General features: G+C 36.1%; 2 protein-coding genes across 3 annotated transcripts; one reads left to right on the top strand and one right to left on the bottom strand.

Moving 5' to 3' along the window:
• The first annotated feature begins 3,447 nt into the window (after positions 1-3,447).
• On the top strand, positions 3,448-14,345 carry trpa1a (transient receptor potential cation channel, subfamily A, member 1a). The gene is made up of 27 exons (XM_039677177.2): positions 3,448-3,586; positions 4,988-5,138; positions 5,217-5,392; positions 5,504-5,611; positions 5,846-5,954; positions 6,039-6,184; positions 6,273-6,409; positions 6,482-6,530; positions 6,615-6,714; positions 8,048-8,148; positions 8,351-8,520; positions 8,653-8,817; positions 8,941-9,055; positions 9,772-9,938; positions 10,021-10,111; positions 10,203-10,262; positions 10,339-10,437; positions 10,542-10,612; positions 10,708-10,861; positions 10,955-11,044; positions 12,140-12,309; positions 12,393-12,522; positions 12,632-12,814; positions 12,906-12,974; positions 13,065-13,169; positions 13,813-13,922; positions 14,009-14,345. The coding sequence occupies exons 1-27, from the start codon at positions 3,464-3,466 to the stop codon at positions 14,223-14,225; spliced, it is 3,366 nt and encodes a 1,121-aa protein (XP_039533111.2). The 5' UTR covers positions 3,448-3,463; the 3' UTR covers positions 14,226-14,345.
• A 137-nt stretch (positions 14,346-14,482) lies between these two features.
• On the bottom strand, positions 14,483-23,631 carry dnajb6a (DnaJ heat shock protein family (Hsp40) member B6a). Of its 2 annotated transcripts, none has more exons than XM_039677179.2 (10): positions 23,436-23,631; positions 21,252-21,337; positions 20,984-21,093; positions 19,254-19,310; positions 19,015-19,131; positions 18,749-18,898; positions 17,438-17,612; positions 16,679-16,749; positions 14,907-15,050; positions 14,483-14,820 (listed from the first exon to the last, which is right to left on the bottom strand). In XM_039677179.2, exons 2-10 carry the CDS (start codon positions 21,317-21,319, stop codon positions 14,753-14,755), a joined length of 960 nt encoding a protein of 319 aa, XP_039533113.2. In that variant the 5' UTR covers positions 21,320-21,337; positions 23,436-23,631; the 3' UTR covers positions 14,483-14,752. The 2 variants fall into 2 exon arrangements, with proteins under 2 accessions (XP_039533113.2, XP_039533112.2); XM_039677178.2 differs by having other exon boundaries at positions 23,387-23,628.
• Between the last annotated feature and the right edge of the window lie 115 nt (positions 23,632-23,746).

Consider the following 23,746-nt stretch of genomic DNA (forward strand, 5'->3'; position numbering starts at 1 on the left):
TATATATATATATATATATATATATATATATGGATGGATGGATGGATGGATGGATGGATGGATGGATGGATGGATGGATGGATGGATGGATGGATGGATGGATGGATGGATGGATGGATGGATGGATGGATGGATGGATAGATAGATAGATAGATAGATAGATAGATAGATAGATAGATAGATAGATAGATAGATAGCAAATGCAAGACCTTAAACACAAGACCTCTATCAGGCCATTAGTTGTAACAAGACAGATCGGGGCAAAGTGCTGTATTTAAATTGGCCACTGGATGGAGATATGATCCTTCTCTCTCTCTCTCTCTCTCTCTCTCTCTCTCTCTCTCTCTCTCTCTCTCTCTCTCTGTCCACTTTATCACACCCCTTCACCCTACCTCCACTACAATATACTCAATACTCCTGTCGGCATTCTACTTGACAACTTTAACTAAGTGGGACAATAGTTCCCTTGGGATCCGTGACAACAGAGAAACTGTCTCTTTCTCCCCCTTCCTTATTGTGCTTCCTGTTCATGATTCATGAACAACCTCAGATGCAAATTCATTCAAAATACAGAGGATTTGGTTTTAGACCTGCAAGCCAAACACTCCCAGCTAAATGAAGGTCACGTTCAAACTTTTAAGAAGTCATGCTCAGAGAGAAGCAGACAGTCTTTGTTAAAATTAAATAAATCAAAGTGTGAAATGTTTCTCTCAAGTTCCCATGGTGAAAATGTATAAATGGTTTAAAAAAATACCATGTCATTTTGCTATAAATGCAGTATAAACATGATTTTGGAGGTCAAAAAGAATGAATTATCAAATAATGTACAGTTCGAATATAAGAAAAAAAACAAGTATTTTACAGTATTTTTTGTTGTTAAAATTATGTCTTTAAAGTACTGTAAATGACACCTTATAATTTACAATGAAATAGAGCAAAAGGATATTTCTAGAAGCCCCGTGTGATTATATTTTAGATAAATGGTTTTTTTTCTTCTATTTTTCATATAATGTATCTAGGTGTTTGTGTAACATTTCATTGTTAAATTTATTAAAACACTTTTTACAGTGAGATTGTTGACCATCTGGGGTTTTTTTTTGTCCCCTCTTTCTAAAAGAACAGCAGGCCTCTGCTTTTTTTTTTTTTTTGTCTTGTCATTCTTGTGTCTCAAACTACCAAGCTAGACAGGAAACAGTTTAAAGCTTTCTACATTGTGCCACTATTGCCATTGGAACAAAACCGTGAGGCAGATGGTCACCGTCTGTCTGGTCTGAGAAGTCTCAGTCACTCGCACTCTCAAACTGTACATCACTGGTGCACCAATGGAATAAGAAAGATGCAAGGACACCACAATGTATTGGGTGTTGATTTTGACGTAATAGGATTCCTTTAACAATAGAACCGACTGAGGTGGTAAATGTTCACCCAAATCTCTCACAACACAGAGAAAAATCTGAGATTATGGAGAGAAACTCTCCAATTAATCCCGATTAATCGTTTGACAGCCCTAATATAAAAATATTACATTATGTATTTTATATATAATTAACGACAACGTTGATACTCAAATTTAAATATGAATAATATATTAAATGATTATGTCAGGGTAGTAGCTTCAGGTCATGACTTTGGACTTGTAAAAGTCCTGGTGTGCCAGAAGCGCACGCTGTTCCTGTCTGCATCATGCATCCTGCTATTAGGTGCTGGATTGTCTCAGGAGGATCGGCCCTATTGATTTAGAGCTGAGTGCTTGTTCTTGTCCTGCTATGATTAGAGCCTCTGTGCTTTCCAGCGGTCCTGCCATTTTAAACCAATTTCCCAAAGTCGGCCATACCAGCTAGCTACAGCATCTGGCAGTGGTATATCCCATTGAGAGGTTTGTCTTCCGATGAGGCTTCCTAAATTATTTTGAAAATCTCCCTTAGATTTGAGTTAGTCCCTTGGACCTTCAACACTGTGGGTCATGTGTCAGGATGCTTGGCAAATGAATATATTTTTGGAAGGAAAATATTTTTTAATGTAATTGAAAAGAAAGAATGCACAAAAATAATGGCAGTGAATCGGTTCATGATATTTTTCAGACAATGAAATGTGATAAATAATGTGATGAAGTTCAAAATCCTATTGATTGTCTTAAGTGTTGATGATAATAGACAAATGTCTGTTTATTTATTTTTATTTTTTTATGGATCATACAAGTCTTTTACCTTTAGGTCAGTAGATCAAAAACAAAACAAGCCTTTTCCATTTCTTATCACATTCTGCAAATGTTTAATAAAGATAATATTAAATCATAAAACTGAGAATTGTCAAGTAACTAAAGCTATTGAAGTTTTACAATAATTTTAAAACTTGAGTAAAGGAACTGAACTGGACTATAAGTGCAATCCTGAGAAGGAAATTTTGAAACGCAAAACGGTTTCTTAAGTAAATACATGCAATGTTTATCGTGTTAAAATGTATCTTGAAATCATTATAGATATTATACACCTCCAATATTGGTTTAAAATTCAAAAACATTGTATGAATTACTGTCTATATTAAAGCAAACATCCACATATTACTAAACATCACATCCTCGTAATTGATATGAGCTGTTTGCTTCTTCATCAACAAAAAATAATAATCATTTAATTTGTTAGTTCTTTTCCAAATGAAATGTTTGATATGTATAAAACCATATTTTATGGAGAGACTGCAATATTTTATAGCTGGGGATGCTTTAGTTGTACTGGTCACAAATAATGCTTTTGATGAGGTCCTGAGCAGTAATGGCCCATGAACATAATCAGGGGGTTTATGCCTCTGCAGTCCCAACAGGAAATGATCTTAGACCTGAAGCGGAACACTCTGATGCTAATATGTAACCCTTTAACTCCTAAATCCTTGATTGATATTTACAAATCTTACAAGTAATGCTTCAGTTATTGAATTAGCCGAAAAAAAAGAAGGTTGATGTAAATAAAATATAATTATAACTTGTATTATACAGAATCACAATTATATCATCTCATACATAAACCTTAATAATGTAATGTATCTAGTGGAACTTGATTCTCAGCCTCCATGAGCTTACATTTTTGCTCTTTTCTAAGTGCCCGCAAGTCTCATTAGGAGCCGGGTGGTTGCATCAGAAAAATAGTTAAGGCTCTATCCCTCTCTCTCTCGCTTAGTGAAAAAGTGTAATCTGATAACCAGGACACATCTAACCACACTATAAAAACCCTCTCACAAATAGCAAAAAAGCCACATACAAGCCAATATAGAGGAGAATCCAAATGGGTAAGAATGGGCCTCATCAAAAGCCTCTTCAACTTTTTTTATCTTGTGTTGTTTATATCTGATGTTATGATCTGTTTCATATAATACTCTTTTGTTTGAAGCTTGTGTGTTTGAAAGGCAACCAGGCAATGCTTTTTTTTTTTTTTAGAAAGGCTGAAATCATAAGAAATGACTAAAAAGGATGACTAAAAAAGGTGCAGAAATGACACACATCTCCAAAACAGAGTCAAAATCTAGACAGCAGTCAATTGACAGTGTCATGGATGGGGACGAGAGCAACCAGATATCTGCAAATGTGTTTGAGGTACTTATTTATTCAGAAAGTTTGGAGTCAGCAATATTTTGCAATGTTTATAAACGTCTAATTTTGCTCAACGAGGCTGAAATGATTTGATAAAAGAATACAATAAAAACAGTAATATTGTGAAATATTCTTACAATTTAAACTGTCTGTCTTGTATTTTAAAATATATCGATCGGCCACAAAAAAAGTCGCTGTTTGTATTTAAAAAGGCAAACTCAAGAGTCTATGATTGGATAATGATTATTATGTTTGTCAATGACAATGTGAAGATTCGTCAGGCTCAAATTGGGAAAGAATGGTTGGGATGGAGCATGAAGAATCATTTTGACACATGGATTGGCACCTCTGAGTCCAGACCTTAAATTCTTCTTTGGGATGTGCTGAAGTAGACTTTACAGAGTGCTTGACTCTTGCATTGTCAATACAAGATCTTGACCAAACATTTATGCAACTCCTGATGAAAATAAAAGCTGTGATGCCATTTCCATCATGAGGCACATTCATATTTGGTCATGATCTTCAAGCACTCTGTAAAGTCTCCTTCAGCACATCCCAAAGATGAATTCAAGGTCTAGAATCAGAGGTGCCAATTCATGTGTCAAAATGATTCTTCATGCTCCATCCCAACCATTCTTTCACAATTTGTGCCTGACGAATCTTGACATTGTCATCCTGGAATATGACCATGATGTGTCTTCCTACAGGGTGGCTTAAGAAATCAAAATGTATTTTATTTCTGTGATGGCAAAGCTGAATTTTCAGCAGCCTTCCCCTTCAGAAATCATTCGTGCAGCTCAAGAAACATTTAAGTGTGGAAAAGAGTTCTTTGCTGCTTAAAATACCTATGGAAAATACTATATTTTTGTATAGTGGATTCATTTTGCAATTGAATGTTCTTGCTGAACAAAAGTATAGATTTCTTTAAGAAAAACTACTGACCTCAAACTTAAATGGTATAGTGCAAACATAGAGTCCCAGCTGGCATTTTAACGTTGAGTCACTATTTCATCAACGCAGGTGCCAGTGTTGGATAACCGTTGAATTTTGAGGTGCAAATAATGTTGATTTGATGTTCCACTTTAAAAATTGTTGATATGTTGAATCCATAGTGAGTTAACAACACCACTTCAACTATATAGTGTTCAACGTTTTTTTTTTTTTTTGATGTTGAATTCATGTTTTTTTTTTCAGAAACTGACATTATTTCAACAACATTTAAACGTTTAATGTCAGTCGAATGCCAGCGGGGGTGTAACAAATTATTTTCAGCGAGAGCAAATTCTGTGCCTTTCATTTCAGTTGTGTTTAGCTTCCCCTGTCTGATATTGTGTATTGTGAGGACAGCTTGTGCAGGTGGTCTAATGTTCCTCATGACTGAATTTTAAACTCTGTTGGCTTCAGTGGGCTAAGAAAGGAAACGCAGTGGCTCTGGAGAAGCACTCCAAGTACCTGGACATACGCGACCACATCGGTGCCAGCCCACTGCACTACGCATCATCAAAGGGATACTTTCGCATCATCAGACTTATTGCGCAGGTCGTTGGACAACAAGGTAATAGAGCCACATCAATTTGAGCTTGAATTCATGTTGCTGTAAATGAAAATAAAACAAAAAAGGTCATCACTGCAGAGCTCAATGCCAGGGATGAGGAGGGGGATACACCTCTTCACTGGGCCGTGCAGAAGGACCAGCCAGGGATCTGCTCTGTGCTGCTGACTCTGGGAGCAGATCCTAACATCCTAAATAACAGCCAGCAGTCACCGCTACATACGGCAGTCAGCCTGGGCAAAAATCTGGTGGTAGAGGTGGGTGGCTTTAAACACTAATTTAAATCTTATAGTCGTGTGATTCATTGGAAAAAAAAACATACTCCTCTTCAATGTAGCTAACATGATTTTTCTTTTGGGTTTACTTAGCAACTTGTCTCACATAAACAAACTGATGTGAACTTGGAAGGGGACATGGGAAACACCCCTGTCATTTTAGCTGCTTCTTTGGATAACCATGAGGCTCTGGTTATATTGGTAAGTTGATTTTAAATCAGTGGTGGGTGAATGATAAAGTTCTATTAATTGAATTGAATAGTTGAATCGAAACATATTTATTATATTCAAGTATGTATAAATCTTGCACGCATAAAATCCATGTTCACCCACCATTGTTTAAAAAACGTATAAATAATCATCTAATCTTATTGTACTATACAAACCCGTGCACGCACACACACACACAAAATCATTGTAACCTCTCTCCTCCAGCACAAACATGATGCAAAGTTCTGTCGTCAGAACAAACTTGGACTTTTTCCAATTCATGCTGCTGCTTTTTCTGGAGCTAAGAAATCCATGGAGGTCATTCTTCTGAAAGGTGAGATGTTGTATCACTGAACCTGAAACATTATATTACATACCTAAAAATGTAGTGTCTTCTATTTCTCATTTCTTTTCACAGGAGAAGAATGTGGTATGTCCATTGAAAGCCATATAAACTATGTGGATAAATCTTGCAGCAGTCCACTCCACTTGGCTGTACGTGGGGGGAATCTCGACATCATTAAACTCTGCATTACATATGGAGCAAAAATTGATCAGCAGCAGGTAAAAGAGGATCTTGTCATGAAAATGAATACCGAGAATTAATCGATTTAATTCTATTTTCATTTGTAACATATTTTTCTCTTTACAGTGTGATAAATCCACTGCTCTCCACTTTGCATGCAGTCAAGGTGCCATTGAGGTTGTTAAAGTCATGCTCTCGTCTTATCATAAAGTGTGTGACCTTATCAACATCACTGATGGGGCCAACCAGACACCTCTACATAAGTACTTCAGCGTTACACATTAAACAAGACTAAACAAACTAACATAACTAACATATTTATTTTCCTTTTGCAGAGCAGCGATTTTTGATCACTTTGAACTGTCCGAGTACCTTATATCACAGGTATGGCAAACACAGTTGTTAAATGAATATGAACTACATTTGATATACTGAGAGTTACTGTAAACCCAGGCATTATTGTTCCAGGGTGCTGACATTGACTTTGTGGACTGCAAAGGCCATTCTCCACTACTTCTGGCAACAAGTTGTGGAGCATGGAAAACTGTCAATCTACTCCTCTCCCATGGTAGGTAACTTTAATAAATAATAATAATAATAATATATTAATTTAATAACATATTAAATATAATAATAATAATAATAATAATAATAATAGGGCTGGGTATTGACACACATTTCACAATTCAATAAAATTTTGATTCACAAGCTTGTGGTTTGATTCGGTTCCAATTTTTATTCAGTTCGATTCAATATCGATTAATTGGGGTATCTATCAGTACAGTATGTGGCACATTTAAATTACACATAAGGACTTTTTATAATAATATTACAGCAATTACTTTTTAATGACATAATTGCATTTCTACTTGTTTTTTTAAATATAAACATTTAACTGGTGGCTGTCATAAAAATATTATAGATTTATTGTAGGCTTTGTTAAGAACAGGTAAGTAAAAATGTAATTAAATAAAAAATATATATATTAAGCTGTTTTATTGACATCTTTCCACGGTTGAAAATTAAAAACAGTTTTCGGTAACTTGTACAAACTTATATCTTTCAACATACCTTCTGATGTTTATTTTGTGCTGTAACTTGAAGTGACTGGAATAATCAGTTGCAAAACAGTATTAAAGGGTAAGTTAACTCTTGCCAAAATCAAACCTAGGCTCTTTGTTTATCTACCCGAGTCAAACTTTCCAGTAAAATCATAATTAGAATGGAAACGCCACTTTTAAGATAGGCCATATTTTAGTTTTAGGTAAAATGCCTTTTGAATGGAAGTGCATATAGGGCACTTCTATGATAGCATCAAAATCACTGTTTTTAAAACAATAAGAAGGCTCGACAAAACATAAAACTGTGTTTGAAGTATCACTAGGGCCTCTACACATGAACTTGAACAATTAATTCATTGTAGGCCAACACAAAGTTTACTAAAAAAGAAAGGTTTTGTACGACTCACTTTATCAGTTAGTGTTTCCGGTGGCTGGAATTTTGTCAGTCAAACGTAGTAGATCTCCGAATGCTACGTAATGAACTGACTCCATATGAGGAAATGTTATGAACTTATAATTTCACTAATGACAAAACAAAAAAAATTATCTTTGAATTTATATGTAAACCAGCTTTATGAGCTTTCTATCTTTACTCTCCTCATGTTACGTCGTTGCATTCGGAGATCGACTACTTTTTCGAAGGGCTGGGTCTTTTTAACCCAGCCCCAAAAATTATTTTTTGCTATCTTATAACAGTGGTTCTCACCTTTCCCCCTTTGACTCCAAGTAGACAACAATATTTGAAGGCCCTGCTCATTTTTTGAGCCCTGCCTCTGAACCACTGTTGTACAATATTATAAGAATAACACGTACAAGCTGATTAATCTGTTTGTTTTATAGGAGCTGATCTGAAGAAAAAAGACACATCTGGATGCAACTTCCTGCATCTGGCCATCCTGCAGCCCAGGGGTCTGAAAAACCTGCCAACAGAGGTACTGCAGGTAAAACATGCAGGGCTTTAAGAGCCTGGACCCATCTTTCACTGTTGTTCTCTTTCCTACTGTCTATGTCTCTTTCACAGCTTTTTTATGGGATCCAAAAGGAAAAGTCACTGCTGCCCTCTACTGTTAGTGTCATTAAAAAGAGGTAGAACTGTGTAGGACTGTGCAAAGTTTCCATGAGGCTCTTTTGGTTTATCCACAGCACGAGAGTGTGAGAAAACTCCTCAATGATGAGGATATTGAGGGCTGTACTCCTCTCCATTACGCCTGTAGACTGGGAATCCCAGAGTCTGTGAAGAACATGCTGGGATTAGAGGTCTCGCTGGACCAAAAGTGCAAACAGAAGAAATCTGCACTTCATTTTGCGGCCGAGTAAGTCTGATGTCATTGAGAAGATTAAGAAATGGCAATAAGAAAATAGTAAAGAGCATTTGCCAATCTCCTCAACAAATTGAAGGAAATCTGGCCTAGAGACAATGTGCATCATTTTCTGTATCTGTTCAGATTTGGGAGGATCAACACATGTCACAGGATTCTGGAGATGGTGACAGACACCAGACTGCTGAATGAGGGAGATGAGAAAGGACTGACACCTCTGCATCTGGCGTCGCGTGAAGGTCACGTTAAAGTAGTTGAGCTTCTCCTACGCAAGGGGGCGCTGTTTCACAGGTATGAGGGATTGCACAATTTGCCTGGAGTAAAAGAAACATACTTTACACAGTTTCAACATGATCCCAATGAGCAACGTAAACTCCTTAAATCCTAATGCAAATCATGTATATTTTGGTTTAGTGACTATAGAGGATGGTCATGCCTGCATCATGCTGCATCTGAAGGATACACACAGACCATGGACACTTTGCTGACGTCAAACATCAAACTTCTAAACAAAACCGATGGAGAAGGAGTAGTCTGTCTAATCTGCTAAAACACTTATGACACAACTTGGTCATAGCATCTGATTTACATTGGGATCCAAACATCTGAGACCAGCTTTAATTTAGCATTTTTAAAATCTAAACGATTTTTTTTTTTAGTAGTAGAGAATGAGGCTGAATATATTTCAGAATATTGTAGTATTAGGTTTGTCCTTTTTTTCTGAAGAATCATGCGACACTAAAGACTAAAGTAAAAATGCTGATAATTCAGCTGTCATCACAGGAATAAATTACATTTTAAAAGTAAGAGTTCAGATGCAAAAGCCTCTAAATGCCATTTGAAATTTTCTTCTTTAATGATGATTTTTATCAAACTTGTATATTTAAGTTCAGTAATTTCACTTAAATAACAATTAATAGGTAATTATCATTGCCATTTAAGTGAAATTACTGAACTTAAATATACAAGTTTGATAAAAAAAATCATCAAGAAAATTTCAAAAGAAAATTTCAAATGGCATTTAGAGGCTTTTGCATCTGAACTCTTCAAATATAAAACTTATTTTTAATTGTAATATTATTTCACAATATTACTGTTTTTCAGATGTTTTTTTTTAATCACAATGGGGAGCAAAAATTACTTCAAAAAACATTTTAACTTACCGACACTTAACATGATTATTTTGAGAACACTTACATTGAATACATTACTGATGGTGTTGCTCTGTATACTGATCTCTTCTAGAACACCGCACTGCATCTGGCTGCTAGAGCAGGTCATGTGGCAGCAGTGAGACTTCTGTTATACAAAGGGGCCAAGATCATCCTCAATAAGAATGATGCGTCTTTCTTGCACGAGGCTGTACATAACGGGAGGAAGGAGCTCACTAACACTGTGATTGAGAGTGACAGGTCAGCTTAGCCATTATTGTTTAATAAATGTTAGAAATGTCTTTTCCAGTTTCTTCATTTATCTAATCTTTAATGAAATCAGATGTGAAGAAGCGATGACAACGTACAAACCAAACTCAGCAAAACGCTGCATTGTCATGGACATGATTGAGTTTCTTCCAGAGTCCTTTATAGTGAGTTTTAACTATAGCTTATGCTTATGAAGGCACTTAAATTGAAGGTTGAACACATGCACTAACCAGCAAAGCAATGCAATTTCCCCAGCATCTTCTAGACACTTGCATAAAGGAATCAGATGAAGATGTGAACAGCACCAATTACTATGTAAGTTTCCTTTTTCCTTTCATATTGAATCTTTAAAGTAACAACCTCTTCAACTAACACCTTGTTTGTTCACCAGATTGAGTACAACTTCCGTTGGCTTCAGCATCCACTGCAAAATCTTAAAAAAGCAGGCATTAAAAAAGACACCACCTACAAACCTCTTAGTGCATTAAATGTAGGTATATGTAGGCTATAATAATACTATATATATATATATATATATATATTTTTTTTTTTTCATTGTGAATGGGCATGTTCATAAAAAGTCTCCCTATACAGGCTATGGTGAAATTTAATCATGTCAGCTTGCTGACCCACCCAGTCTGCAAGAAATATTTGGAGATGAAATGGTGAGTATTTGCCATTATATTTGCCATTTTTGGTCTCAACATCCTTCAACAGCAGTTTTTTGGAACCACAGTTTTTGGAACCACTTTTTCTACAGGAATGCCTATGGGATCAAAGCACATCTGCTCAATATGACTGTCTATGCGCTGGGGGTGTTTCCTTTAACTTACCTCATTGTGAACCTGAAGCCCACATTGGTCACAGGAAGAAATGTCACATCAGTCAACATGGTCTGCACTTCCATGTACAAGGTACAATAATACTAAGGCAATTCATGAAAAAGATGTTGTGACACTGTATACATCAAGAAACAAACTGATGCAAATTCTCTTTAATTTACACAGCAATCATATGTAACAACAGCATGCATGCTCTTGGTTCTTGTTATGAACATGTATGCAGTTGGGAAAGAGATCCTGCAAATTTTTCAACAGGTTTGTTTACGCTGCACTAACTATTGTCAATCTTACCTGTATATTGCCGATAATAATTAAAAACATAAATGAATGCAGCCTGTGACGGAATCAGTCAGAGAGGCTCATATGAATACTGATCAAACCAATAAATGCTTGCAACCAACTTGATTAATGTATAGCTTTTTATGATAATTATTATCCCGTGCACAGGTGATCTTGATAATTAATAACGTGTTACAGCCTTGCAGCGTCATACTGTATAAAGACACTTGGCAATTTTAAGCATTAAACATGATATGAGGGGTGAGCTCTGTTCCATCTAACATTTAATCACCATTGTTGTGTAGATTAGAAGAACTCCTTATTATGGTAAATTCATATATAGCTCTCAAGTTTAGTCGTGCGTTTAGTCAACGTTAACGTTTCATTAGCCTACATTTTTTTGGCAAGATGTGATAGTTTCTTTTCACCTGATGGTGTCGCAATAAAGTGATACTTAAAGCGGATATGCTTGAATGGTTAATCAATTAATGGTTAGCCTATATTATGCGAAATGAGGCAAATTTCATTTTTCGTGTATGATGCTGCATCATTTGAATATTAATTCTAATTGGTCAGTGGAGTAGCTACAATCAAAAAAAGATGTAATTCTTTTTTCAAGAATTACATTTCAATTAAGAGCAAAATTCCATCAAATTGAAAAGAATAATTCATGATATGAATAAATCCTAACGATTAAAATTTTTAAATAAGAGTAAAAAAAAATATAGAGCTTAAAGCATTTTGTGTAAATGTTAATGGAAAAGGGAATGGATCATTTAATTTGTGATTTGTATTTATAAAAAAAAATACGTTTACATTTAAGTTTAAGACTTATACAAAATATTAATTGAAATGCGCAAATCTTAAAAAAGTACACTTTTGTGTAATAAGCACAATTTGACTACATCGTTAAAAATAAATAAAACAAAAATATAATACCATTGTAAGGCGGCTCATCTTCCCTATACTCCTCTGACAACTTAAATCTCTCCATTTTATCAGTTTGAAAATATTTGCATTCTGAAAGTTCAAGTATGCGCAATCATTTTAACCGTGGCTTGTTTTTGGAAGCGGTTGAATTATTTGCGAGATCTGTCAAACTACATGGACTGGTCCGCTGCGATCTGCGCTCTGCTGTTCGTGGTGCCGTTGCTGATGAACACCAAGAGTTCCTGGCACTGGCAGGCAGGAGCACTGGCAGCTCTGGCCTCCTGGATAAACCTGCTCCTCTATCTCCAGCGGTATTGGACTAGATGACATTTAATACATCCACAGAACAAAATTACATAACATGTTTACCATCTGTATTCTCTCTTGGCTGTAGGTTTGAACGGATTGGTATATATGTGGTCATGTTTCGGGAGATCTCACGGACACTGCTGAGCATTATATTGTTGTTCTTCTACTTGATATTGGGATTTGCTTTGTCCTTCTATGCCTTGATGATCGAACAGGTGAGCATATGAGTGTTCATAAATCATCGGGAAACGTAAAAACGATTAATTTGGGAAAACTAGCTTTAATGCTTTAAAGCCCAATTTAAAATAGAAATTTACTTTACAGCAACATTTTGGAAGGATGTTCCTGTCACTGCTGCAGACCTTTGTCATGATGGTTGGAGAAATCAACTACCAGGACAATTTCCTGAAACCCTACCTGCAAGGAGACCTTCCTTTCCCAAACTTGACATTGGCCATCTTTATTTGGTTTGTCTTACTCGTGCCTATTCTTCTCATGAACCTGCTGGTAAGTCCAAAAGAAAACATGGTCTGAATTGAATATAAAATAACAGTCCAGTATGTCTTTTTACGCTCAAACGCGTGTATTTTGAGTTTAGATTGGTTTGGCTGTTGGTGACATAGCAGAGGTTCAGACAAACGCATGTTTGAAGAGGATTGCAATGCAGGTGATTCCACTCAAACTCTCTAATATTGTGTCCTAATAAAAATAATAAGTAATTTCTCCCTAAAAACAATGGTTTACTGTCAATCCACAGATTGATCTTCACACTAATCTGGAGGAGAGGCTTCCCTATTGGTTTATGAAGCGGGTGGACCAGGTCTCCATCAGAGAATTTCCAAATAGATGCTTCAGAGGAAAGGTCTGACAACACTATAATGATAATAATATATTGATGTTTCAAAAGGCAATGCAATGATAATTGTGCAGCAAGTTCACCTTGATGAATGCAATTCCCACCAGCTATTCAAGGAGTTGTTGACTTTTAAAAAAACATTTGCTGATAATTTACTCACCCCCATGTCATCCAAGACGTCCATGTCGTTCTTTCTTAAGTCGAAAAGAAATTAAGGTTTTTGATGAAAACATTCCAGGATGTTTCTCCATATAATGGACTTTAATGGGAACCAGATGGTTTAAGGTCTAAAAGACAGTTTCAGTACAAACTGCAAACTGTTCAAAGGGCTTTTAATGATTCCAGAAGATGAATAAGGATCTTATCAAGCGAAACGATCGCTCATTTAAAAAAAAAAAAATGGAATCGTTTAAAGCCCTTTGAACAGTTTGCACTGAAACTGTCTTTTGGACCTTGAACCGTTTGGTTCCCATTGAAGTGCATTTAATGGAGAAAAATCCTGGAATGTTTTCATCAAAAACCTTAATTTCTTTTCGACTGAAGAGAGAAAGACATGGACATCATGGATGACATGGGGGTGAGTAAAAAAAAGTTTTTTTTTTTAAAGTGAACTACTGCTTTAAAGCTGATTTATTGTGCTTGTGCACAGAAAAGATGGTTTTTCAGTGGGAATGAGGTGAGGAAGTCCAGGACCCGTCTCAGTCCTACCAGCCACCAGTTATCTCCACTGGAACGGGAGATAACCAAACAGAAATATAGGTAACACCAATCAAGTTATTCACTTCAAGTCCTAAATTAAACCCAATAGCCCTTCATGTCAGACAATGTGCTGTGCAATTTCTCAGGCTGAAGGAGATATCAGAGACTATGGAAAAGCAACACAACCTGCTAAAGCTCATAGTGCAGAAGATGGAGATCAGCTCAGAGGCCGAAGAACATGACGGACCCCCGGTTTTTCAGGAGCTGAAAGAGAAACTTCTCAGCAAGAGCAAATGGGGTCCGTTGCTCAGGGCAGTGACCGCCAGAAAGAAGCGAGGCTGCAGTTTCATGAAAACGTCATGAACACAACATTGTTTCAACGGAATTGTTGTATTTACTCATAAACTGATGACATGGCTAATATTTCTCAGTGTGACTTTACGTTTGTACAACTATCAAGGCTAAAACCAAATACCAAGCATTTAGCATTGTGTCTACATACGGGTATTATTACTATAAATTCAAACCTGTTTTATTACTGGAAAAGCAATGTAAACTGGTTCTTCATTCATTAATAAATTGTGTGAATCATGCGAATAAGAAATGCTCACTTGCACATATTTTCATTAAAACTATTCATCCTTTTGTTTTTTATTTGGGTATCAGTCACAGTTCTTCAGAGCAGTGATCATTCATTGTTTGTAATACTTATTGATTAGTAGCGGCAGAAAAGAAATAAAAAAAAAAAGTATAAATTGTAACTTTGCATCCAAAAAATAACAAAAAACAAACAAGAAAACGCTAGAGTGTTTTTCCGACCTCAACACAGAATATCCACAGCTACAGTATGTCAGACTATCAGTACTACGAGTTCAGATGCAGCAACAAATTTAGGACTCTTTGGCCTTTTTGGTCTCTCCCTTCACCGTCATTCGCTTCCTCTTGACTCCAGTTTGCTCTGTTGGGATACATAACTTTTAAGTATCACAAGCATCATGCTTGAGCTCCAGGAATCTGACACGATATATGAAATGGGCTTCTGACCTTTGCCTGCAGTTTTATTTTGCTCCTCTCTCTGAGCTGACTGCCTTGCAGAGTGTGAGGAGGAGAAGGAGGAGGAGGAGGAGGAGTCAGGGAGCTCCTTCCTCTGTCTGTGACCCTCCAGCATGCCCATCTCCTGGGCTCTTCCTAGAGAGAGGGGTGCGGTTTAGTTTAGAAACTAATTAAATAAGTGTAATAATATCTGCCTTTAATTTAAAACAGATGTTTTGCAGAACTATTACACTATCTATTACCAGTCAGTTTTCCCGGTGATAATTCTGCACTATGCATACTATACCTCTGACAGCCAGAGGTAGAGATGCATTTAGAGAGCATAAAACAAAATCACAAAACTTGTTAGTTTTGTTAGCCATGCATTCTGGTAGCACTGCAGCGAGCTTCATTTGGCAGGCGGAAGGCATCAATGAAAGGCATTAAACACAGCTAAGAAATGTTCTTCTACATAAGAGATTTCAAGACAACTTTAACTGATAATTATGGCTAAATAAAAAAAACTGTAATCATTATTTAATAAAAGTTATCCACTCTTCACAACTTAAAAAAAAGAAATTACACTTCTATTGATCACTTTTATTTTTTTTGATTAATAATAATAGTACAGAGTTACATTATAGGACAGTTTAAATAATGTACATTCAAATAGTTAGAAAGTTGATTTCTTTAATACGTTTTCATTTCAGAATGTACATTACGTAATCAGCACTATCACATGATATTTGTTAATGGCTTAAGAAAGTTACTATTTAAGGAAGACAAATTGCGCCGTCCGTATTGTTTCTTGTTGGAATATACTTGATCGATTATGATCTGCTTGAAGTATTAATGATCATAAATTTAAGTCTCATAAGAATATCGCTCACTCTAAACTCCAGAAAACTTAGAAGAATCTAAATCATACTTTGTTATAAAAGAAGGTTAGTATAAAACAAGCTGCAACACACTCCCTTAATGATTGGATTTGGAAGAAAATCAAAGATAAAGCAAAACTACATAGACTGCAGAGCTGCCACATCCCCAAAAAGGATGAAACTCATTTATTTAGGTTCAAATTATTTTACAAAGTACACAAAGTTCCTTGAATGGTCATAAATCAGTTATATTATTAACTCCGGTTCTCATCAGGTTATTTAGTAATAACATTACAACTATAAACAACATTTGTTGTTTTACATGCAACAATGAGGGGGAAAAAAACAACATTTTCATTAATTAAAAATAATAAAAATTGCATAACAGTACAATGGATCTAGCACTCTACCAGCATTTACAAATGTTAAACAAACGAATCAGACAAGTTGCCATAGAGTTTGAACAGCAAGTTACATACTCCAAATCCACACTCAGTTGGTAAAGTCATGCACAAAGCACAATTCTCTTTTCCTTTTAGGCCAAAGCACTATTCAAAAGGCAATGTGCAATCATGACGACACAGCAACACAAAGTGCTAGCGGAAAAAACAAAACTAATCTCACATTATGGTCCCAAATAAAAGTAAATTTACACGCATCCTGCGCAAAACACTGACAGTCCTCATTTATAAATATATAAACCAAAAAATTGTTCAGAAACAAGTCTAAAAATGGAAAAGGGGGAGGGGGGATGAGAGAGGGGAAAACAACAAACAGGCAACAACCCAAAAAAACCCGCAATGTACAGACATCTGAACGACAGTACTAACATTGTTTGAGCTCGAATTTGTGCTGAAAGGGCTCCATTATCTTACTTGTGTTCCAATCGCAGGAGCTGTTCCTTACCATTTATGGTTAGAGATTTTAACTGTCCATCTTCTTCCACTTCTACCCGTTCCTGTCCATTCTCGACGATTCTACAGAAACAAATTAATACCTCATCTATGAATTACAAAAAAAGAAACACTTGTAGGGTTGGGTATCGTTTGAATTTTGGCAATTCCAATTCTCATAAATTCCCAGTTTATATTCCAATAAGGTAATAAGTATTTTTTTCATTTTTTTTTTTTTTTGCAAACATTAATTTTTGTTGCTGAAAAACATGAACAAAAATGTGTAGCCTAAAGAAAACTTGCACAAGCAAAAATCACTAGCATAACTAAGGTAAATTAAAAAAAAATATAAAGACAAGTAAACAGTCAATAATAAAATGAGAACAAATAAACAAATCAGCAATAGTAAAAATAAAAACAACTGAACAAAGATACAAATGAATCAGTGTTTCAAGTTGTTCAGGTAGGTCCACTGCAGTCTTTACTTTATAAATAATATCTAGATTAATCCTAGTGCTGGGTGGTATGACCAAAAATCCATTTCACAGTATTTTTCTAAATTATACCGGTTTCACGGTATATGATGGTATTTTAACCATGTTTTCAAAGTGTTTACAAAGAGGTGCCAGCAGGATTTGATTAATATTAATGACGCATATGGCAGCAGAATTTTGCCGGATAGGGTTGAAGGCTAGTTTCAGGCTATGTAGTTGGTATAATTTTTTTTTTTTTTTTTTGACATCTTAAAACGTATTAAAAAATTGGTGCCTACCTTTTTGTAGTGATTTTCCTCCCATTGATGAATTTAGTGGAGGTTGAAACAGAGCGGAAGCTGCCCATGCCTCCGCCTCCACCTCCCCCTCCCCCTCCCCCTCCACCAAATGAAGTTGAAGAAAAGGAAGAGAAGCCACCTCCTCCTCCTCCCATATGCCCAAAAGGTGTGAAACCTAGAGTTAAAACAAAATAATATATATGTATACATTCCAAAATGCAATAAATGCCATACATTTTTTTTTAAAGAAAATTAGTTTGTCATGTCATTTTGCTGTGTGCTGAAGCTGTGTGCAAATCCAGACTGATCTCATGAAATGGCTTATGTATGACACACCAATTTGTATTTCCATTTTTGGCGTGCTATAAACATGCATATTCGCTTTTCAGCTTGTTTAGGAACGCCGTTGACTTAACATTACATTACTGTGTATATATATAAATATGACCTACCCCAACCCTGTTCCTAAACCTACCCGTCATTGGGGTTAATAGCATTTATGAATCTTCCCCTACCATCCTAGGAAAAAAAATATCGCTTGCCAGATGTAGATCTACATTTTGCTTTGTTTCGATCGGACATTTAAAGCCGTGTACATACACGTGGAATCACTCTGACATTTAACGGCATTTATATTAATTTATATAATATATTGTAGTGAATGTGAGATACATAATTCACCTTTGTTGTTAAGCATAGTTCTATACACTGTTGGTTGTCAACACAGCACTTTGTTCTTAATGACTGCTCAGGGATCGCGGCCCCTTCAAATGCTCTGAGTGTGTGCTCACGTGGGGCGCTCGTCAGCAGCATTTGTATCTTATGTGTTTACGTTCAATAAATAAATGACACGCGCATTCGAGTGCTCAAAGTGAGAAGTTGTCTTTCAATCAATATGTTGATTATATGTTGCATGTTCTCGAGTTGTTGTTTTTTTTTAAGACAAAAAAAACAACAACACATTTTAACAGGATAAATTGAATATTCACAAAATGAAATGTCAAAAAATGTATAGCATTTTGGAAAAGAGCTCCTCATATCTTTATCCATAATATCCATGTAAGTCGGCAAACATCTGCACAAAATACTTTGAAAACAATTTCAGTTTTGATTGTTGTAGAGTCTTCCTTGAACAACAATATAGTCTTGAAGGTTGTTAAAGATCATAAACCCTGATGTTTGACTTTTAGTACAAGTTTCCGGATTTTTAGACAGCATTTGGTTTTCATTTTAAGCAGTTTTATGTATGCCCCCTTTGCATCAATTGAAAAGATTTTTAAATGAAAAGTGGACATATTTGCAACATCTGACCTGAATCAAACGATGAAAACCCTGCCCCAAAAGGTGGGAATCCTCCAAAGCCTCCAAAGAAGGACCCTCCTGTCCGACTCCTGCTCATGCCCCGCTGGTGGGGGTGCCTCCGACCGCCACCAAAAAAGTCATTGCCAAACGGATCTCCTCCTAAAAGATAGAAGAAAAACAAAACAGATTTGCATAAAACATTTAAAGAGCTGCCTAAAAAAACCTGCTCTGCCATTGAATGCTCACAAAAAACAGCGAGGTAAATACAAACTCACCAAAGAAGTCTGCAAATGGATCTTGTCCACCAAAGAATTCCCTGAAGACATCCTCTGGATTGCGGAATGTGAATCCAAAGTGGTCGCCATTAAAGTGCCCTCTTCCTCCTCCTCCTCCTGTTCAAATGATAAAGTTACAGGTTTAAACATGGTACATTGACATCATATTGGCATATTATTTATATACATTTATTTAATCCAAAATAAGAATTTGACCAAAAATATCACTGTTGTATTACCTCCACCTGGTGTTAAGCCTTCTTTTCCATACCGATCGTATACGTTCCTCTTGTTTGCTGAAGGAGAGCAAAGCAAGAGTTAAGCAACTACATCATGGGTCATCGTTCATTTTTTGAGAAAATTAACACAGTAACATTAACCTCAGAACACAACCCCTCCTTCTGAAGGAGTGTCTCAAAAGTGCAGAGTCTATGCAAGGCTGATAAGGCTGGGAGATCCATAATGGCACATGGAATGTTTTACATGCAAGTTTAGCATGCGAATTTCAACAATTTGTGTTATCAGCGGTCACGTTTGGCTTAAGAAAAAAACAACAACACCAGCTGACTGTTACTGCTAGCACAAAGAGTAGGGGTGATCAATTTATACTGGGCATGAGGAAAAATGAAAGAAAAAAAAAAACAGCTATTAAAAGCTAAATATTTTTAATAAAAAGCCATATCCAAAGCATAATTATTGTTATTACTTTGTATTATATTCTCTTTAAGATTACCTATATTTTAAAATTAAGTTTTATTTTTTTTCAATAATTTATAGCTGTAAATTACACAGCAGGGCTCTTCATCCCCAGTCTTGCAGAGCCAGTTTTCTGCAGACTTTAGTCCTAATCTCAATTTAACACACCAGTCTGTAATTTGCTGAACACCTTCATTAGCTTGTTCGGGTAAGTTTGGTTAGGGTTAGAGCTACATGCAGTTGGACACTTGCCCTCTAGGACTGGAATTGAAGAGTGTTATATTATACAGTTTTAACATGGCACCCTAAAGGATAATTTAATAAAAACAAGACGCTGAGTTTCACAAGAACAGCAAAGTATATAGGGGTATACACACAGGAAGCATTCCAGAGTTATTTTTGTGCCTGTTTACATCTGATAATAGAGATGTGACGGTGATAATATTCTTCCACTGGTTAATCGACTTGTGACAACACCGGTAATACCGGTGTCAGCGGATTTGGGGTGATGTCAAAAAAGTTTTACATTTTTACATCGCTTATAAAATGCAAGTGCAGCGGTGTGACTTCACTTTCACTTTTAAATTAGCGTCAATTCATCCTTCGGAGGGACGCTTTAAACTTTTTTTTTTTGGTGCCGTGGTGGGCAAGTGATGAAACCGGTGTTGTGACTGAACACACGTGTAACACCGGTAACACTGACAATCGTACAAGCCTACCTAGTAACCATGCATTTTTAGTGATTGGATAGCCATTTGATTTGTTAAAAACATTCCATTTACATTCGCCCACATAAATGTGTCTCCGCAAATTTTGTTAACTTCAACAGAACCAACAGATATGAGCGGCAAAGACCACAAAAGGAGAGAGAGCACTGGTAAGATCATTAAGTCGTACTACTTATAATGACGATTATGCTGTGTTGAGCGTCTACAACTTATTTTCAGTTTCATTTGTGGCAGTTTGCGCATTGGCCTGCCCAGCAACTCATCTCAGTGATGCGTGTTGCAGTAGCACTGTCATATCGGACTATAATGTTCACGCTCTCTGACATTTCTTTTTTAAACATATTGATAGGAGTAAAATTTACACATGTGGTTTCAACAACCAGATGCATTTACACTTGACCGATTTTCTCGAAAGCATTTCGGAGGGCCTTTACGAGTAGATGCGTCAATTATGGCCGTTGACTGGCCTGGACCTCTCTAACACATGCCCTGGGCTACCCTTATTGTTGAACCTGTCACCTAGTCTGGTGATTGTTAAGACTTACCATCAGACAGGACTTCATAGGCCTCTGAAAGCTCCTTAAACTTCTTCTCTGCATCCTCCTTATTATCTGGGTTCTTATCTGGATGCCACCTCAGAGCTAGTTTCCTGTAACTGTAAGGGCAATAGACCATGACAAATGAGACTAGACAGGTAAACACCACTGGAAAAAAGTGCTACTATTTTCTACAGCTTAAATACAGTTTAATTTTAAATAACAAGCATTGTTGAGGATGTAAAGAGGACTAAATTAAAGCAAAGATGAAGCTTACGCTTTTTTGATGTCATCTGGAGATGCATTTTTCTGCACTCCTAGAATCTGGTAATAGTCATCATCCATGGCCACAAACTACAATGGCTGGCAAACAAATGGGGGATAAATAACAACAACAAAATAACAATAAATAGCACATACCTGCAGGCACTTCAACCACTGTATCATATCAGATGCATTTCTACAGCCTCTAAATTATCTACAAGATTAAATCTGTATTGAAAAACCCTGACGTACACAATCTGCCACATGCACTTTGTCCTCTGATTGATAGCTCAGTTTTAGTATGAGAACTATCAATTTGAGCACTTTTTAGCTATTTACCAATAAAAATGTCCACCTTCAGGGTATGGTACATGTGACGTTGGTGTAAAATCTTTAATGAATTACATAAAGAATAACTAAACTTTTATACTGTTATTAATGTTTCAAGAGGAACATTTGCTACAATTAAAGCACTGTATTGCAAGGCATTGTATTGAATTGCATTATAAGTTTTGACCCTTCTCCCATGAATATATAAATGCCCAATTAATTCAGTCATAAAAAGCCTGATGTATCGTCATGATACAGAACAAAACACATAAGCCTAAGCAAAAGTTTTTAAAAATATTTTCTCAAAGGTTCAATAAACTTTCAAAAATGATTTCTCAGACTATTATTTCTCGTCAGACTTTGCAGTTTAAGACAGTGTCCAACAGGAAAGAGCTAAACATAAAGGCTCAAAAAGCACAAAAATATAATTAATTAATTAAATTAATACACAAATCACAGGATGCTCAAATGTGAACAATGCCCTGTATTTGTTCAGGACAACAAATGTAATAAAGTTGTCTAACCTTATTTCATTTAAAATAAGAAATGAATAAAAAGGTTTTTAAAAAGCCCAAAGAAGCTTAAGAAGTAGTCCACGACTGACTGTTTCAGAATATCAACCAGGGTTACTTGTCTCATTACTATTTAAATGTACACAGAACATGATGACATGCGGAAAATCAATGTTAACTGCAATTTAACAACCTGCCTGTTACAGTGAGTAAATACAAAATATTTCTTTCAAGATGAATTCATTTTAGATCTCTTAGTAATAGGCCTATATGAAAAACATTAATAAATAATTTAATATATGCTTGGTGAAAAAATCTGGTGTTTGCATGGGTCCATGTAAATAATAAACTAGTTCTCGATCGGATTTTGATTTGCATGAAATTGAAATCACCCCGTGAGACAGTCACATTTCCACACAGCAGCACCTGCTACTCCCAGGCTGTTTTCATTTCAAATCCATGATAGCAGCATGTTATGTCCAAGATTTAAGCTCAGATCTTATTCATGTATGTCAAACATCTTGGGGCATTTAACTGCATGTTAGATGAGTTCATTTTCTCACAGCTAAACCATCAGGGAACTTCAGAATGTTGTTAAGGAGCAAAGTAAGTGATAGAGCAGCTAAAACATACATTTGTGCAAAATAAGCAATGCATTTTGGTGCAGTACAAATAGACAGCCACTAAAATACACTGAATACATGTAGTAGACGGATAATTCACCTTAAAAACTAAATAATAAATAAAATGTAGTGGCCTTAAAGTTGTAAACCTGCACTTTCTAAAGTGGAACACAAACGACCATTCACTTCCATTGCATGGACAAAAGATGCAATGCAAGTGAACAATGACTGAGGCTGTCATTATGAAAAGCATCATTTTGCGTTTCACGGGAGATAGAACATCATCAACCAGATTTGGAACAAAATGAAGGTGAGTAAATTAACAAAGACTATTAATGTTGGGGTGAACTATCTCTTTAAAGCTACGCTGTCAACAAGCTAGGCAACCACGGACAATACTATTAACACGTCCCATTAATGTTCTATTTATTAATAAATAAAAGCGGTTTTATATATAATAAAAATAAAAAAAATATATATATATACCCACGGGAGGGCAAAACGTCAAAAGAACGATATACCTTGCTTTTATTCATGTTTCCACCTAGCAACCTTGTTATCTTTTAGATGAGCTAATCAGCTAGCAACAATGCTATGATCTGGCGAGCAGGAATTATTCATATTTATATCATAAAGAAAAGCTCTCACGTAAGCCTGGAAAACATACTGAACGATTAGCATACCTTGTGTTTTAACTGCCAGAGGCAGCTGCTCTGTTTTTGGTCGACTAACCTCAGCCTGTGGGACGCTGTATTGAGCTGATGTGACAAGCAACGAAGCGTCCGGAAACAACACGAATCTTCTGGTTTTTGCGAGGATTTGACGTCACGTCCTGTTTGAGGTATTCAAAGCATTCCCACCTTTGGTTCCTGCTAATCTCACGGTGCTTTTTCGTTTTCGACTGCTTTATAAAAAATACTGGCAGTTATTGTCTCTGTAGAGTTGTTCAACAATGTTATGCAATAATCTCTCTCTCTCTCTCTCTCTCTCTCTCTCTCTCTCTCTCTCTCTCTCTCTCTCTCTCTCTCTCTCTCTCTCTCTCT

Source organism: Pimephales promelas, chromosome 5 (assembly GCF_988280905.1).
Source record: "Pimephales promelas chromosome 5, fPimPro1.hap1.1, whole genome shotgun sequence".
Lineage (NCBI taxonomy): Eukaryota > Metazoa > Chordata > Actinopteri > Cypriniformes > Leuciscidae > Pimephales > Pimephales promelas.